Genomic DNA, 18,305 nt, shown 5'->3' with positions numbered 1-18,305 from the left:
AACCCCCGTCAAGCAGGTCAGAGGCCATGTTGCTAATGGGTGACCCGGGACTGCCTAAGAATCTTTTTGTTGCTGCAAACATCTCATTTTCTACTAATCAGAAAAAATAAATGGAGAAAGCTGCAACGCAGAGGATGTGGGGGTACTTGTATGTTGAACACAGGAAGCTGGCACACAGGGGCAGCAGGTAATCAGGAGGGTTAGTGGAATGTTGGTCCTTATTTCAAGGAGATTGGAATATAAGGGTAGGGAAGGCTTACTGCGTCTATACAAGTGCTGGTGAGACCACATCTGGAGCACTGTAAGCAGTTTTGGTTCCTTTATTTAAAGGAAGATATAATTTCATTGGAGACAGTTCAGAGAAGGTTCACTCAGATGATCACTGGTATGGAGGAATTGGCTTATGAGCAAAGGCTAAAACAGGTTGGGACTCTACTCACTGGAGATTGGAAGAATGAGTTGATCTCATTAAAACATATGGGATTCTTAAGGGGCTTGACAGTGTCAATGCTGAGAGAATGTTTGCACTCATGAGAGATTCTGGGACCAGCCGGCATAGTCTCAGAATAAAGAGACACTAATTGAAGACCGAGATGAGGAGGAATTTCTTCTCTCAGAGGGTTGTGAGTCTTTGGATCTCCTTACCACAGAGAGCTGTGAGGGCAGAGTCTTTGTTTGTATTTAAGGCTGAGATAGATTCTTGATCAGTTGGGGATCAAGAGTTATTGGGAATGGGCAGGACAGCGGATATGTGGAATGTCAGATTAGATTGAATGGCAGAGTAGGCTCGAGGGGCCAGATGGCTTACTCCTGCTCATATTTCTTATGATCTAAGCTAAGAAACGAGGTGACCATAACTACAAATACAAAGGGAGTATTGACACCACTGTGTCAGCCAATGACTTGGAGCTGGGGACAGCACATCGGATAAACACTTCCAGCCAATCAAGCACAATATATTTATGCAATAGTATCTGTTTAATTTTAAAAAGTCTGTACAAACTACAGCTGACAAAGCCCCTGCTCAAAACTGCAGCAGAGGCCCTTTATTAAAAACAAGGTCATTTTCTAGTGAAAAATTTAGTGAACAGAGAATAATTCAGAAAAGCTGGAGTCAATGGGAATTGAGGGCAAACTCTGTGCTGGTTGGAGTCGTACCTGGTCCAAAAGATGGTCGTGTTTGTTGGAATTCAGTCATCTCAGTTCCAGGACATATCTACAGGAGCTCCTCAGGTTGTGTCCTAGACCCATTCCAGACTTTTTAAAATTAAACAGATACTATTGCAGTCTCTTCATCAATGACCTTACCTCCAGCATAAGGTCAGAAGTGGGAATATTCACTAATGATTGGATGTTCAGCACCATTTGCAACTCCTGAGATACTGGAGCAGTCCATATCCAATTACAGCAAGACCTGGACAATATTCAGACATGGCCTGACAGGTGGCAAGTAACATTCAGACCATGAATGTGTCAGGTAATGACCATTTCTGACAAGAGACAATCTGACCGTTGCCCCTTGACATCAATGGCATTATCAATATATCAGGCTCTGATTTGTGGTTACATTAGGTAAGGCATAAGCTATCTTTGTGTGTTCATGACCATGTGCACTACAGTCAGGTTCCCTCTCATTCTAGAGTGCTCTAGTTTAGTGCAGTATAGTCTGGTAAAGGGTAAACTGACTGCATCCACACTGTACTATTTATTCATAGGCATGTGCAGCAAGGTTGCTCCAGGAGCCTGATACCCTTAACTGACAGCAGTCAACAGTGGAACGTGTTGTCTGGAGTCAAGTTTATTGCACTTTATTGTAATTATTAATTCAAAATGTTTTGTACATTTACAAATTTTATGAATAAAACATTTTTAGGGGTAAAAGGATGATGATGGGGCTAGGGGAACAGAGTGCAACACTCTCAGCTTCTGTGAATGCAGTTCCCACTATCCAAGGCTACAGTGAGGCCTGGATGAATATATGAACCTTGGAATATTGAGAATAGACTTAGTATTTTGTCTGCCTCTCTCTCAAAGTTTGCAGTCAATAAAGGACTTAATGAGGGGGCAAGAATGAGAAAGCGTAGTCTGTGCCCTGATCTGGTAAAGATGCAGAGTCACCATGGCAACGTGTATTATCATCCTCACTGACTTTCCTCAACCATAATTTAATCATCTGCTTGAAGTGGTGTTCTTCTGCAGGTTAATTGCAATATTCTTCCATGATGTGGGCAATCGTGTAAATTGTAGGAGCTTTATTTTTATGCATAAAATTATAAGGACACCTCAGCTGCAGCATAGAGATGTACAAATGGTGGTAAACGCAGAAGAAGTAAAAAAAAAAGCACAGTAAAACTTGCAAATGATGCAACTCGTTTTGTATAGTGCTTCGGCGCGGCCAGAATATTCATTTCCAAGTATTGCTGTTCTACCGCAGAAATGCAGGAAAGTCTGGTCACTGTTCAGGCTGAGGGAGTGTTTTTTAATTATTGGATTTGAACCGTACCTTCCGATGTTGGATGCGGTGTGAAATGATTCTTAAAGCAGGCACGGTTTTATTTGCTGCATTTGAAGGCTCAGTTGACATAATTCAAAGGAACTGGGAAAACCTGACTTAGGCACCAGAGCGACCCACACACTAGACATGCGCTGCAGATCCATTTAGTCAGTTATCAGAGAGGCGCTGACGTTACCACAGGCATTCAGGGACATCTGTTAGATTCGGGATTGCAAGATGCCAGGTTGGAATCGATAACACAGCATGGATCAACTCCAGTCTCTTTCTTTTGTCAGAGTTGTTTTTAAATTGGCTTTTTTTATTCTTGGCTCTGAGCCGAGAAGACAGAAGCCAGAGCAGGAGCCCGAAGGGTGGCGAGAGAGCTGAAATCGATGGCGAAACTGGCAGAGGGCTCGGCTTTACTTTTTTTAGAGACGGATTACGGAGGAGTGTGAGGGGGTGGGGGGAGGGTCAGGCAGAGGGGAAAGGAGGAGGTGGAAAATTGGCAAGATCAGAGGAGACCGATGAGGGAAGAGAATGAAGCAAAAGAGATGAGAGAAGAGAGGAGAGCGACCGATACAGACACAGCAATGAAAAACAGGGGAACAGGTGTAGGTGACATTAGGAAATGAAAGACGCAAGACAGAGAAGAAGAAAAGTGAGGGAGATGAAGGGTAGAGGATGAAACTAAACCTAGCAGAAGAGGGAGAACAGATCAACAAAATGAAGAAAGGGATATAAAATGATAAGATAACGGAAGGAATATTTGGCCTAACATAGAAACTATTGGGGTTTTAAATTGACTCATTAAATGTAGAGGAATCATACGGTGCCATATATTAACGAGGTAATAGATGTCATTTGGATTTGAATTAAACGTGGTATGAAGAGGAACCCATAGATATTTTTTGATACTATTAATTGTTTCTCACACATGGCATGGCATGGTCTATTATCGTAACAGCAGGGAGCAATGCAAATTGAATTTAAAGTCGATCTTGTCTTGGATGGAGGATCGGTATTGTTTTTTCAACGACAGGCTGTGCATAGCACTTGGAGCAGAAATACAACTGTAGGCAGTCAGTCTCAATCTGTAGACTTTCTCTTTCAAACCTCTCTCTCTCTCTTTAAAGTTAGGTTCCTGCCCTGCTCCGCTTTTATCCATCTTTTTCAAAAAGGAATTTGTCCAGGGCAATCTAAAACAGCCAGTTATTTAGAGTCATAGAGATATGCAGCACGGAAATAGACCCTTCGGTCCAATTCGACCATGCCAACCAGATATCCTATATAAATCTAGTCTTATTTGCCAGCATTTAGCCCATATCCCTCTGAAGCCTTCCTGTATCCATCCAGCCTTTTAAATGTTATAACTGTACCAGCCTCCACCACTTCCTCTGGCAGCTCATTCCATATATACACACCACTATCTGTGTGAAAAAGTTGCCCCTTAGGATCCTTTTAAATTTTTCCTCTCTCACCTTAAACCTATGCCCTCTGGTTTTGGACTCCCCTACCTCAGGAAAAAGGCCTTGCCTATTTACCCTATCCATGCCCCTCATGATTTTATAAACCTCAATAAGGTCACCCCTCAGCCTCCGAGCCTCCAGGGAAGATAGCCCCAGGCTATTCAGCCTCTCCCTATAGCTCAAACCCTCCAACCCTGGCAACATCCTTGTAAATCTTTTCTGAACCCTTTCTAGTTTCACCACATCCTTCCTACAGGAGGCAGACCAGAATTGCATGCAATACTCCAAAAGTGGCCAAACTAATGTCCTGTACAGCAACAACATGACCTCCCAACTTCTATACTCAATGCACTGACCAATAAGGGCAAGCGTACCAAATGCCTTCTTCACTATCCTATCTACCTATGACTCCATTTTCAAGGAACTATGAATCTGTGGGCAGCCTTCGCTTTGGGGACCAAGTTTGTTCCTGTCACAAAATGCAACAGCAAAAACAGGGAGAAATGTCTTTATGCAGGGAGCTGTTACAGTTTTGTAGTGCAGTGTCTGACAGGGCCTCAGGAACAGATTCATAGAGTCATACAGCACGGAAACAGACCCTTTGGTCCAACCTGTCCATGCTGACCAAGTTTCCCAAACTGAACTAGTCCCATTTGCCTGCGTTTGGCCCATATCCCTCTAAACTTTTCCTATTCATGTACCTGTCCAAATGTCTTTTGTTTTAATTCAAAATGAACTTTGAAAATGGAATTGGATAAATAGTTGTAAAGTAAAACTGCTTTGGGGCAATAGGGAATGGGTGAGAAGTGAGAGTAGTTGGATAATGCTCTCAGGGAGCAAACACAGGCATAATGGGCTGAATGGCCTCTGTCTGTGCAGCTTGGTTCTACAGTCTCTGCACATGCACTTTCCAGTTGGGAAATGCTGATGGATTTTTACCCGCAAAGGCATACTGAGGCCAGTTGTGAGACCATCAATATCCTGGGGGACACCATTGATCAGAACTGAACTGGATCAGCCACGTAAATACTGTGTCTAATGCGTTAAAGATTAGGAATCTTGCACAGAGTGACTCATCTCCTGTCTCCGCAAGCCTGTTTATCACCTTCAAGGCACAAGTCAGGAGTGTGATGGAATACTCCCCACCTGCCTGGATAAGTGCAGACCCAGCAACACTCAAGACACCATCCAGGACAAAGCAGCCCGCTTGATTGGCATAAGCCCCACCATTGACGCTCAGTCGCAGCAGTGTGTACTGTCTACAAGATGCCCTGCAGAAATTCACCAAAGATCCTTAGACAGCACTTTCTAAATCTATGACCTCTGCCATTTCAAAGGACAAGGGCAGCAGATACATGGGAACATCACCCCCTGCAAATTCTTGTCCAAGCCATTCACCATCCTGGCTTGGAAATATATTGCCGTTCCTTCATTGTAACTGGATCAAAATCCTGGAATTCCCTCCCTAAAGGTCAACGTACAGCATGTGGACCACAGCAGTTCAAGAAACCAGCTGACCACCACATTCTCAAGGACGACTAGGAATGGACAATAAACGCTGGTCCAGCCAGTGATGGCCATGTTCCAAGATTGATTTAAAAAATCTCCATTTATAGAAATTGTTTGAAAGATCATGACGTGCTCGAACTGATAGCATTTATACTTGGGGACATCTTAAATTCACTGCCTTCATCAATTAGCTGAAACAAATTACATTGAACTTGCAGCAAAGAAATAGAACAGCCTTATTATCCTATATTGCTACTTTTCCTGACATGGGGTTGGGAGGTAGATCTGTTACTCTACTCAAATGGCTGCTCGCTTTGCAAGATATTGGCTTTGATGTGAAGCAAAAGTACATAAGGCCATTTGTGTGTGTCTGATTGAAGGGAGTGAGTCCGTGCCAAATTATATTTGTTCATCGATCCATTTATCCCAAAATAAAACTTCGAACTACGGATGCTGGAAATCTGTATCATAAAGTGCTGGAGAAACTCAGCAGGTCTGGTAGCATCAGCGAAGGGAAAGCAGAGTTAACATTTCGAGTCCAGTGACCCTTCTTTAGAACTGATAGTAGCTAGGAAAGGGTGGTAGATAAGCTTTGGGAGGTGGGGGGAAGGATAGGTGGACATGTAGCTCTCAGAGAGAAAGATAAAGTTAGGCAGACAAAGCGATGGTTGACGATAAGCCAGGGAGGAAGAGAAGCTGATAATGGGGACCATGAGTAGATGGAAATGCAGCAGACCATGTCATGACAGGGCCAGGGGTGTAGGGGTCGGTAAAGGACGTGGAAGGATGGAATCGGACCCTAAAATTATTGAACTTGATATTGAGTCCTAAAGGCTGCAGGGTTCCCAAGCAGAAAATGAACTGCCATCCTCCCAGTTAGCGCTGAGCTTCGCTGAAGCACTGCAGCAAGCCTGAGGCAGCGATATCAACCACTGATCCCGAAGCAGGAAATGGAGTTGATGCATGAAGGAGGAGCTGAGATAACAGATTTGTTGTCATCAGTTGAACCGCAGGGTAGACTGGAGAGGTCTGATAGCCCATCCCTGTTGCTGTCTCTTACAATCATCATTTGCGCAATTCAATCACACAAAATATTGGGTCTTCACTGACATCGCTCCCCCACCAACAACTCAACCTGAAGCTACTTCTGTACCAACATAACGAATGATTGGAAAAGGCAGAATATAACATAATATGAAAGGAACAAAGGCTGGTTGGCCCACTAAGACACTAATCTTTTCTCTGTGGAGCCTGCGGCCAAAACTCAAGGATTACTGTCTTTTTAATTAAATGAAAACTAAAATGCACAGCGCTAAGATGATTTATGCAAGTGAGTTGCCAACAGAAAGTGGAGAGCGAACAATCACACAGTGATGGTTCCTGCTAACTTGCTCAGTGTAACCATGTGAGACCAAGAGAAGCAGAGCCTGGACTAGACCAGGCAACGTTTCAAGCCTTCTCTGCCATTTGATGAGTTTTTGGCTGACTTTCTACCAGAACTTCACTTTTTGGTAAAAGATTTGTTTACACGATGTGGATGTGCTGGGTCAGCCTTTCTCTGCTGTCCCTAAGTGACCTGGAGGAGGTCATGGCGAGCTGTCAGATTGTGGTGGAGGTACCTTACGTGGGGAGATCCAGGATTTTCACTCCGCAACGCTGAGGGAACAGCATCAGTACAGCTCCAGTTGGGAATGGTGTGTGACTCGGAGGGACATTGTAGGTGGCGGTGTTCCCATGTATCTGTTGCACATGTCCTTCTAGGTGGTAAAGGTCATAGGTTTTGAAGGTGCTGTCATAGGAGCCTTGTTGAATTGCTGCAGTACAGCTTGTAGGTGGAACACACTGCTCCCACTAGGTATTAGTGGGCGGAGGAAGTGAATGTTTCCGTGATTGGAGAAAGGTCTCATAATCTCTTCTGTTTTGATTCTAGTGCATATATTGGAGCCAGCACTTTCGGCATGTTCCCAGCTAACAGGATCAAGAGAAGGCTTTCAAGCCATTATGAAATGGAGGTGCATGATGGTAGGTGCTGCTCCTCTGTGACCTTCTTGGGCTGGGCTTTATTGAGAGATAGTCATGCAGCAGCCCCACGAAGATATTGAGATAGTCCCTGAAGTTCTGCCTGCTGTAAATTGTTCATGATAGTGGCAAAGGATCCCAGTGAAGGTACGCGCAGTTCACAACCGGATAAACCTCACCATTCAATATAGTGGGCATGTGCTCATATTCCAGTTTGGAAGTAGGCCCCTGCCTGATGGACTGTTGTCAGGGGGAACGCTCATATCTAAATGTCCAGGAATCAGCAATGGTCATATAGAGTCATACATCACAGAAACAGACCCTTCGGTCTAACCAGTCCATGCCAACCATATTCCCAAACTAAACTTGTCCCACCTGTCTGCTTCTGGCCCATAATCCCTCCAAACATTTCTTATTCATGTATTTATCCAAATGTCTTTTAAACTTTGTGACTGTACCTGCATCCACCACTTGTTCATTCCACACACAAACCACTCTCTGTATGAACAAGTTGCCCCTCGTGTCTTTTTAAAATCTTTCTCCTCTCACCTTAAAAATATGCCCCTTAGTCTTGAAATCCCATACCCTAGGGAAAAGACAGCTGCAATTCACCTTACCTATGCCCCTCATGATTTTATAAACCTCTATAAGATCACCCCCTCAACCTCCTACACTCCAGTGAAAAATGTCCCAGCCTATCCAGTCTCTCCTTATAATTCAAACCCTCCATTCCTGACAACATCCTGGTAAATGTCTTATGAACCCTCTCCAGCTTCATAATATCTTTCCTATAACTGGGAGACCAGAACTGGACAATTGTCAACTGGACAGACCTTATCAGATTGCACAGGTCAATTCCACACTGCCCCTCCACCATGCACCACCCCCCATCAAACCCCCCACCCCCCTCGCTTCCATGGCTCGGTCTGCTTTGTGCGGTAACTGCCCCAGTAGCGGTACCAACAGCTCAGTTCAGGCCCAGGTTCAGGGCTGCTTTGGGCCTTCATATACAATGATGGAGTTTAAGGCCGGATGTTAGGTGAGGCAGCGGATTGGGTTAGCGTTGAGTTGGGGAGGAAGGCATCTGGTTGGGAACATGCTTGTATAAGACTTTGCCAACAAAACCACCCAAGTTGAAGCCCAATTTAGACCTGCGTCCTTTAACCTGGGATTTAGAGTTGGCGAAGGGCTTTGATAAGGGTGTTTCCCATCATAGAAGGAGTAAATAAAGAGGAAGCGAGGGTTTTGTGGTACAGTGGTAGTGTTCCTACCTCTGAGACAGGAGGTCCAGGTTCCAGTCTCACCTGCTCCAGAGGTGTGTAATAATATTTCTGAACAAGTTGATTAGAAAATATCTAAAGTAAATTAATTGAACCATCTCTAAAATATATTGCTTAGTGCAGATGAATAGCCTCGGCAGTTTCCATCACCCTATCTTGAGTAATTGATGCGTAGCTAAAGAAGTTGCTTAATTTGACCCTGGTTAAGCGCTATGGCCGGGAGTTTCTGTGTCAAGTTCTAGAAACAACAAAAAGTACTAAAGAGCAAGTGGGCTGGAGTGTCTTATTTCTCCTCCTACTCCATTTTGACTTAATCCCCTCCCCTCTCTCTCAAGTTTGGTGCTGTTACACTGCCCCTGGTGGATTTTGCAGGTAAATTCATTCATTGGAATCCTGGGTGATTAGTGGTTTTGGATAAGGGTGTAAAGTATCTGGGTGATTTGGTAATGGGAAAACAACCTGTTCTGTTTCTGTAATAACGCTTCTGGATGTTACCAATGGCTAAAGTATCAATAGAGTTTTTTTTATTCACTCATAGGCATCACTACCTGTCCCCTAGTTACCTTTGAACTGAGAGCTTTGCTAGGCCATTTCAGAGGGTTGTTGAGAGTCAACCACATTGTTATGGGTCTGGAGTCACATGTAGCATGGACCAGGTAAGGATGATGGCACATTCCCTCCCCTGAAGGACATTAGCGAGCCAATTGGGTTCTTTTTGACAATCAGCAATGGTCTCGTGGTCATCAGTGGATTCTTAATTCCAGACTTCTTTTTGAATTCAAATTCCACCACCTGCTGTGGCAGAATTTGAACCTGGTCCCCCACAACATTAGCTGAGCTTTTCAATTAATAACCTCACGATAATAGCACTAGGCCATCACCTCCCATGAGAGAACAGGTTGAAGGGGAGACAGAGAGAGGAAAATGTTTTTGTTTTTCTTTTATATTCGTTCATGGAAAGTGTGTGGCGTTGTTGAGCCCAGTATTATTACCCATCCCTAATTGCCCAGAGAGCTGTTAAAGAGTGAGTCTGGAATCACATGTAGGCCAGACCAGGAAAGGATAGATTTTCTTCTCTAAAGGAAATTTTCTTTTGCCTAAGGCAATTTTTCCATGGTTGTCATTAGACGCTTAATTCCATATTTTTATTGAATTCAAGTTACGCCATTTTGTCATGGCAGGCTATGAACCTGGGTCCCTGGAGAACATTATCTGGGTTGCTGGATTAATTGTCTAGCGATGATACCACTAGGCCATAGCCCCTTCCTGCCCCACACTGTAAACAGTGGCTAGGATTTCGAAAGAGCAACCTGATAGCTGGGCGAGTGCAGAGGGATAGGAGAGGCCATTCAGCCCCTCGAGCCTGCTCCACCATTCACTGATCTGCTGCCTGACTCTGTCTACCTGCCTTTTTTCATAGCCTTCAGAAGGGAATTGGATGGATACTTGAATAGGGGATAAAAATTGCAGGGAGATAGGGGACGAAGCAGGAAGTGGGACTTACTGGATTGTCCCTTTGCAGGAACTGAGGTAGACTCCTTGGGGCAAATCCTGTCTGGATGCTGTGCTGTTTTTCTCTTCTGACTGACGGACTGGTCTGCGTTTCTCTTCCAAAACCATTCAGGGCCTCCCCAGAAAGTGGTGCGCCGCATGTTCACCAACAGCCGAGAGCGCTGGAGACAGCAGAATGTCAACGGGGCCTTCTCGGATCTGCGCAAGCTCATCCCGACCCACCCCCCCGACAAGAAGCTCAGCAAGAACGAGATCCTGAGGCTGGCCATGAAGTACATCAACTTCCTGGTGAAGCTGCTCAATGACCAGGCGGTGCAGGAGGAGCCCGAGGCGAAACTCCGACCTCCCCTCAGGAAGAACGGTATGTGCGGTTCCCACAGCCCAGACTCTCCCCACCAGGACACGGCGACAGACGGAGCGCCCGCTCCCGAATCCTTAACCATTCCCCAAAAGTTGGGCCTGATAGCGATGCCAGCCTTGGCCCTGAGGAGGCAACTTTCATCAGTCACCACCGCAACCACCTCACCTTCGTCCAGTTGTTATGGCGACGGAGGGAGCCCAAACACTGAGGAGGAGGATCAGGAACATTTGATAAAGACAGAGCCAGAAACGCAGGAGCCGACTCTGGTCTCCACATTGGCCACAGCTCATCGATGATGAACGGGAATGGGCAAGGGACAACAAGAAAGAGAGAAAGGGAAAGTCAAGCCCAGACTGCAATTCCCGCCATTGGTTCATTCCTGCTTGGACTGGGTTCGGAGAGCATTCCGAGTTGAACGTTTAATGTCAAGGTGGAGAACTGGAAGGTAGCTTTAATTCCCACCCTGAGTGGCGCATCAGCGAAGCCTATCTTTGTCAATCCAGAGGCCTGTTCTTTCGAGTGACCCAGTCAATAACGACCAGGCGAGGACCCAACACACGAGGCCTGGGGCAACATGGAGAGTGTTGATTCTAAGACAATGCCGTGTGTTTTGTTGACAAAGTCTCTTCTGTGAAGGTGAAACCATTTAGCCGAAAGGTAAAATGTTCCAGTGTGTCAGGAAGAGCACTTGGCGTGGTGCCCTGTCCATTAACACATGGAGGATATTAGGTCATTGCAAGTGTGATATTGTATGACAGACCACAAATATGTGATGGCATGAGGAGTTTGGTTGGTGGAAAACCTCATTTGCCTCCCCTCTCCCACCACCTTGAGTTGCAGGGGGTAGTTTCCCTGCCTCTGAGTCAGTAGCCCTGGGTTCGACCAACTTGAGGACTTGATAATGCGGCCAAACAAGTATAGAACTGCAGGTTTTTCCAGCTGACACCAGCAGTGGGCGCTAAGGACAGGCGAGATTCCTGGTCAGCCATAGGACAGGAAGAAACTGAGCATCACCATCGAGGTGGTAACATGCTTACATTAAAAAAATGCAAATTGCCAAAGCAATTTCCCAAGTGAACTGGAGGGCACCACCCCCAGCTCACCCTGTCAATTATGTGGGGGGAGGGGATGGTGGATGGGGAGTGAAGAAATTCCTCCATGCACCATGAGAAATGATCCCCTCATTCTCCGTGAGTGTGCTGAGGCGCTGTGCGCTAAGAAAATCTTCCCCCGGCTCAGTTTTTGCCTCCTACTGATGCCTCAGGTTATTGTGAGACCCAGGGTAGGGATGCTAAGTGGGGCTGGATCATTGTGTGTCAGTTCATTCATTATCTTAGACACGCACGCTCCTGCAAGAGGGCTTTTGTTTATAAAGGAGTTGTGAGGTCCTGAGCCAATTTTCAGCTCGTTGAATCTTACAGAAACCATTCTCTAAAGCAGCACCATTTTGGGTGGCATGGTGGCTCAGTGGTTAGCACTGCTGCTTCACCCCACCAGGGACCTGGGTTCAATTCCAGCCTTGGACAACTGTCTGTGTGGAGTTTGCCCATTCTCCCTGTGCCTGTGTAGGGTTTCCTCTGGGTGTTCTGGTTTCATAGAGTCATACAACACATGAACAGACCTTTTGGTCCAACCAGTCTGTGCTGACCATAATCCCAAACTAAACTAGTCCCATCTGCTTGGCCATATCCCTCCAAACATTTCTTATTCATGTACTTATCCAAATGTCTCTTAAACTTTGTGACTGCACCTGCATCCATCACTTCCTCTGGAAGTTCATTCCACACGTGAACCACTCACTATGTAAAACAATTGCCCTCCCACCTTAAAAATACACCACCAGTCATGAAATCCCCCAACCTAGGGAACAGACACCTGCCATTCACCTTATCTATGCCCCTCATGATTTTATAAATCTCTATAAGGTTACTCCTCAGTCTCCTATGCTCCAGTGAAAAAGATCCCAGCCTCTCCTATCCTCCCACAATCCAAAGATGTGCAGGTTAGGTGGATTGGCCATGGTTAATATGAGGATAGGGGATAGGGTTGGGTGTGGGTCTGAGTGGGATGCTTTTCAGAGGGTTGGTGCAGACTCAGTGGGCTGAATGGCCTCTTTAGGGATCCTGTGATCTTATGTGAACAGAATAGTATAATAATTATTTCACAGAAATCTTTTCATTGTAGTCGTAGAAGGCCATTTAGGATTGAGATGATGACAGATTTTTTTCAGTCAGAGAATGATGAATTCGCAACCATAGAAGGCCAAGTCATTGAGTCTATTTAAGAAAAAGACAGAAGTTTTTTTTTAGATTTTAAAGGAATCTAAGGATATGTGGAGAAAGTGGCAAGTGAGATAGAGAACCAGCCAAGATCTGATTGAATTATGGGCTAGGTTTGGAAGGCCGAATGGCCTGCTCCTGCTCCAAGTTTCTGTGTTTTTAATGACATCATTAGCTGACTACCAATATGGAAGGTGAGTGGGTTTTGCGGGGTTCGGTGGAGGACAGATCTGGAAAGTCCTGATTAGTGCCCTGCTATATCTACTTATGCATGAGGTGATCTCCACCCTGCCCAGAAACAAGTGCAACTCTTGGTTAGAAAATTTTAGACAATCTTTTTCAACAAATTAACTTACAGGATGTGGGTGTTGCTGGCTGGGCCCAGCATTTATTGCCTGTCCCTAGTTGCCCCTTGAGAAGGTGGTGGTGAGCTGCCATCACATAGGCTGACCCACAATGCTGTTAGGGAGGGAATTCAAGGATTCTGACCCAGTGACAGTGAAGGAACAGTAATATATTTCCAAGTCAGGATGGTGAGTGGCCTTGGAGGGGAACTTGCAGGGGGTGGTGTTCCCATGTATCTGCTGCCCTTGTCCTTCTAGATGGCAGTGGTTGTTAATTTGGAAGGTGCTGTCTGAGGATCTTTGGTGAATTTCCGCAGTGCATCCTCTAGATGGTACACACTGCTGCTACTGAGCATCGGTGGTGGAGGGAGTGGATGTTTGTGGATGTGGTGCCAATCAAGCGGGGGCTGCTTTGACCTGGATGGTGTCAAGCACCTTGAGCTTTGTTGGGGCTGCACTCATCCAGGGCAAGTGGGGAGTATTCCATCACACTCCTGACTTGTGCCTTGTATATGGTGGACAGGCTTTGGGGAGTCAGGAGATGAGTTTGTCACTGAAGGATTCCTAGCCTCTATCCTGTTCTCGTAGGCAATGGTATTCATATGGCTAGTCCAGTTCAGTTTCTGATCAATGTTAACCACCAGGATGGATGTGGATGGTAATGTTGAGGTGGCATGGTTAAATTATCCTTTTGGAGATGGTCATTGCCCACTACTTGTGTGATGCAGATGTGACTTGCGACCAGGTAAGGCAAGGGAACCTTTGTTGGATGTAAGAGTCCTACATAAACATTGGCTATACGGGCTCTCTCTCATTCCTACTGAGAGCTGGTCCATGGGACGGAGTTAGCTCTTGGCATTCTGAGGCCACAGACCTCTCTGATCGAGGTCACATGCATTGGAGGTGCTTCAGAAGAGATTTGCTGGAATGAGTGGGTTGTCTTATGAGCAAAGTTTAGATGGGTTGGACTTGTTGCTGCTAGAATTTAGTAAATTTGATTGAAGTGTACAGGATCTTGAAAATCCTTGACAAGCTGGACTTAGAGTGGCTCAGTAGTTAGCACTGCTGCCTCAGAGGGCCAGGGGCCTGGGTTTGATTCCACTGTTGGGGGAGCTGTCTGTGTGGGGTTTGCATGTTTTATCTGTGTCCACATGGGTTTCCTCCTGCAGATTAGGTGGTTTGGCCGTGCTAAATTGCCCATTGTATTTGATTTGATTTATTGTAGTCACATGTACCTAAGTACAGTGAAAAGTTTTGTTTTGCGAGCAGTACAGGCAGATCATAGCAAACAAGGACATACAGGTCTTAGGGTGCTTAGGCAGAGTGAGGCATACGAAGTAGTATTCAGGATTGTGCAGGCTGGTTGGTTCAGCCATGGGAAATGCAGGGATAGGGCTGAGGGTTGGGTCTGGGCCAGATACTCTTCAAAGGGTCAGTGTGGACTCAATGGGCCAAATAGCCTACCTCCACACTGCAGGGATTCTGCGACTTGGAGAGGTCCAGACCTAAGTGGGCAGAGTTTTAAAATTTAAGGGTCGCCTTTTTGGTTGAGGAGAATTTTATTTTCCCTGAGAATCATTGCAATTCTGGAATGCTCTGCCTTAGAATATTCTGGAACTGTGTCAATGATTCTACCTCCACCTTAAAAATATTATGTTTTCCGTAGTGTTTTCGGGGAGAACATGAAATTTGAAACACAAGCAGATCAACCATGACCTAATTAAATGGTGGAGCAGGTTTGAGGGGCCAAATGGCCTGCTTCTGACTCTATTTCGACGGCTGTGTTGCATTTCCATCCACAATTAAGGCCACAATTGCAAGGACTAGTGTCCTGAAATGCACCTGGGAACTGTCGGTACCAAGACTGGGTAACTTTTCCTGGGAAAGAGTTTCAGTTCCTTCCACCATTTCCTCACCTCGACAACCATCATGATCTTGCTTTTATCTAAACCACACTGAAAATGATCACGCGTCAGTAAATAACAACAAGCTTGCAGGAGAGACTAGAACTAGGAAAAAAATAAGGGGGTGGTGGTGTTAGGCATTTCAGACAGAGGTAAGGAAAATTATTTTGTCTGCAAGGATGGTGAACCTGTGGAATTCTGTCCCCCAAACAGCAGAGGGGTTAGGGTCCTTGAATATTTTCAAAGCGGAGGTAGATCGATAAAGGATATCGGGAGGAGGTGTAGGAGGGAAAGTAGACTTGGGGCCACAATCAGACCAGACCTGACCTTATCAAGCAGTGGAACAGTTGCTGAATGACCCAGTCCTGATCCTAATTCATATGCTCATAACTGTCGTTGAATTAACAAGGATATCAGATTTACGAAGAAATGCCTTAACATGGTCTGTAGTCTGTCAAAGATGCAAAAACAAATCCTGTCGTTATTTCCCAAACTCTGACCCACATCTACTTCCTGCACTGCTGTCCTGCCCGTTCTTATTAAATGCGACTGGTATCCTTTCAAAACTCAAAACCAAAACAATCCCAAATTCTGTTTCTCCACTCTGTGTTCTCCTCAGTGGAGGAGAGGACACATTTGGTGACTTTCACACTACCAAGATGCAAATCTCCATTGTCCCTCACTTTTCCAAGCTCCCCTCTATATGCTTTTATCTGTCAGAGGCAGGGAGGTTGGTTAGCTAAGTTGGCTGGACAGCTGGTTTGTAACGCTGAGTAACACCAACAGCATGGGCTTTGCTCCCACACCAACTCAGATTCCCAATGAAGGACTCACACCCTCCCCTTGCTGGGGCTGTGGGCAGCCTCGGGTTAAATTTACCAGCAGTTGTCCCCTCTTTCAAATGAGTGCCTTTGCCTTATATATATGCGTTTAAACATCACCAAGGTCACAATAAACCATGACATTTTCATCTATGAACGATAGAGCTGTACCAATCCACAAATCAAAACAGATTCACAGTACAGCAAACATTTTATTATCCGGCACCTAGGGGAGCAGGAGTGTGGCGGATAATCTAATATTCCAGTTGATCAAGCGGTCCACAAAATCAATGTGAAAACACGAACTAAGTAATGGAAATATAATGCAGGGGATATACACGTCACGGTTACAGCATAAATCACTTAAATAAGAAATGCAACTTTGCCTTAAATAAAACTTAACGGCAGACAGCCATCTCAATTGCACCCACAATTGAGATCGCAGATAATACGTTAAACTTCCGGTATTTAGGCGTTACTGCCAGTTTGTCGAGAGGGCCTGCTCGTTTAAGGTGCCGGTTAAAACAAAGTTCGCTGTATTTCCATTCATGTGAAAGGTCGAACAGGATTAAGCCTTGTGAATGAATTGTCAGGTTTTCCTGAGAAAGATAAGCTTGCAAAACTACTACAAGGATGAGAGATGGAGGTCTTGTGCTAACTCTGGACGTGACCCCAGGCTGCCAGTAAAACATAGCTCAGGGATCTCTGTAACACCGCGCCTCCCGCCCCCACCCCCACCCCAAGTTCCTGCAGCACTTGTTTACCAAAGGAAAACATGGTCCCAATAAGAATTCAACAAGGTGCAGAGACAAAGGCACAGTGAAAGGTATTTCCTTTTCAACAAGTCCCAGGGCTCATTAACCTTGAGGTATTTCACCTTTCTACCTGTGAGATGGAAAGCCAGGTTGGTATAACCCTCACCCTGTCACATCTGGTCATGGATTTGGTAAGCTAAGTGAATTCTTGTGCCAATGTGCAAAGTATATATTGGAATCAATATCACACTTGTCATCATCTATTGTTCTATTTATTGTGCGTGTGTTTTAAAAATAAAACAAGTTATACATAATATTGGATCTCACCTTTTTTATTCTGTCCTGTGAATATCATTGTTGCAATATCAGATGGGTAGCTAGCGATCCTATATCTAACTCCAGCCAGTACCATTGCTTTGGGAGTTCCCATCTCCTCTGTGGTTCTTTACTGCAGTAACTGAGCTCAGCCCTCACCTGGGGAGAGCAGCTGGAGCTTAGGAAGGTGGGGAGAGAGCAGAAAGGAACACAGGGGCAGAGTGGGAATTTGGCGGGTCTTCTGTCTAAATTCACTTGCTGAAGGTCATTCACAAGGCGACAAGACTGACCAAGAGAAGGCGTTTGCAAATCCTCTTCTTACAAGCATAAGACCATAGGATGTGGGAGCAGAAGCGGGCCATTCGGCCCATCGAGTCTGCTCCGCCATTCAATGGGATTGCGGCTGATCTGATCGTCCTAAACTCCACTTTCCTCCTGATTCCCCACAACCCTTGATTCCCTCACTGATTAAAACTCTGTCTCAGCCTTGAATATACTTAACAACCCGTCCGCAAGAGGACTTTGAGGTAAAGAATTCCACAGATTCACTATCCTCAGGGAGAAGAAATTCCTCTCCATCTCTGTTTTCATTGGGTATCCCCTCAGTCTGAGATTATAGGGTCTGGTCCTGGACTCTCACACAAACCACGAGGGGAGAACAACCTGTCCACGTTTCCCCTGTCAAATCCCTGAAGAGTCTTCTATATTTTCTTCACTCCATCATTGGTTGCCATAGTTACAGCTGCTAAGCACTGAAAGTCCCTCCCAAATCCACCCCCCCAATTCACCGTCTCCCGAAACCCCACACCTCCCCCCAAATCTCTCCTCCGTAAATCCCCTACCTTCCCCTCCAAATTCACCCAATCCCCCTTCCCTAAACCCCCCCAAAGCCCTCCCACTCCCCTAAACCCCCCACTGGTACTGCTGGTAATCGGCTGCCCTTGTCCTTCCAGCTGCCGGAGGGCAATGTCTGATTATGCACCTTTGAAACATCTTGATGACATTTACTCTGTTGCAAGTGCTATAAAAGTACAAGTTGGCGTGCAGTGTCTCCATTCTACCTCACTTTGTTCACCAAAACTTTCTAGCTCCTTCTCTCCATACTCTCGGACTAATGACTTTTAAAAGACTTGAACTTAGGTGAGGTCATCGACTAAAGCTTGGAATTATTTCAACCTTATTAACTTTCTTCTATAATGAAATGAAACACTGTGGGGGGAAAAAATGTAAATAAAAATTGCCGCAT

The 18,305-nt window shown here is 45.4% G+C and overlaps 1 protein-coding gene across 1 annotated transcript in view; it reads left to right on the top strand.

Moving 5' to 3' along the window:
* LOC109937814 (protein lyl-1-like) overlaps positions 1 to 17,052 on the top strand; it is a 38,541-nt gene extending 21,489 nt beyond the window's left edge. The window contains exons 3-4 of the mRNA XM_048617774.1: positions 7,400 to 7,491; positions 10,393 to 17,052. Of these exons, the coding sequence (XP_048473731.1) occupies positions 7,400 to 7,491; positions 10,393 to 10,937 (637 nt within the window). The 3' untranslated portion in view covers positions 10,938 to 17,052. The remainder of the gene's footprint in view (positions 1 to 7,399; positions 7,492 to 10,392) is intronic.
* Positions 17,053 to 18,305: the final 1,253 nt, after the last annotated feature.

This window comes from Rhincodon typus, chromosome 38 (genome assembly GCF_021869965.1).
Source record: "Rhincodon typus isolate 14 chromosome 38, sRhiTyp1.1, whole genome shotgun sequence".
NCBI classification, from domain to species: Eukaryota; Metazoa; Chordata; class Chondrichthyes; order Orectolobiformes; family Rhincodontidae; genus Rhincodon; species Rhincodon typus.
This window is presented reverse-complemented; position numbering and strand designations above follow the sequence as displayed.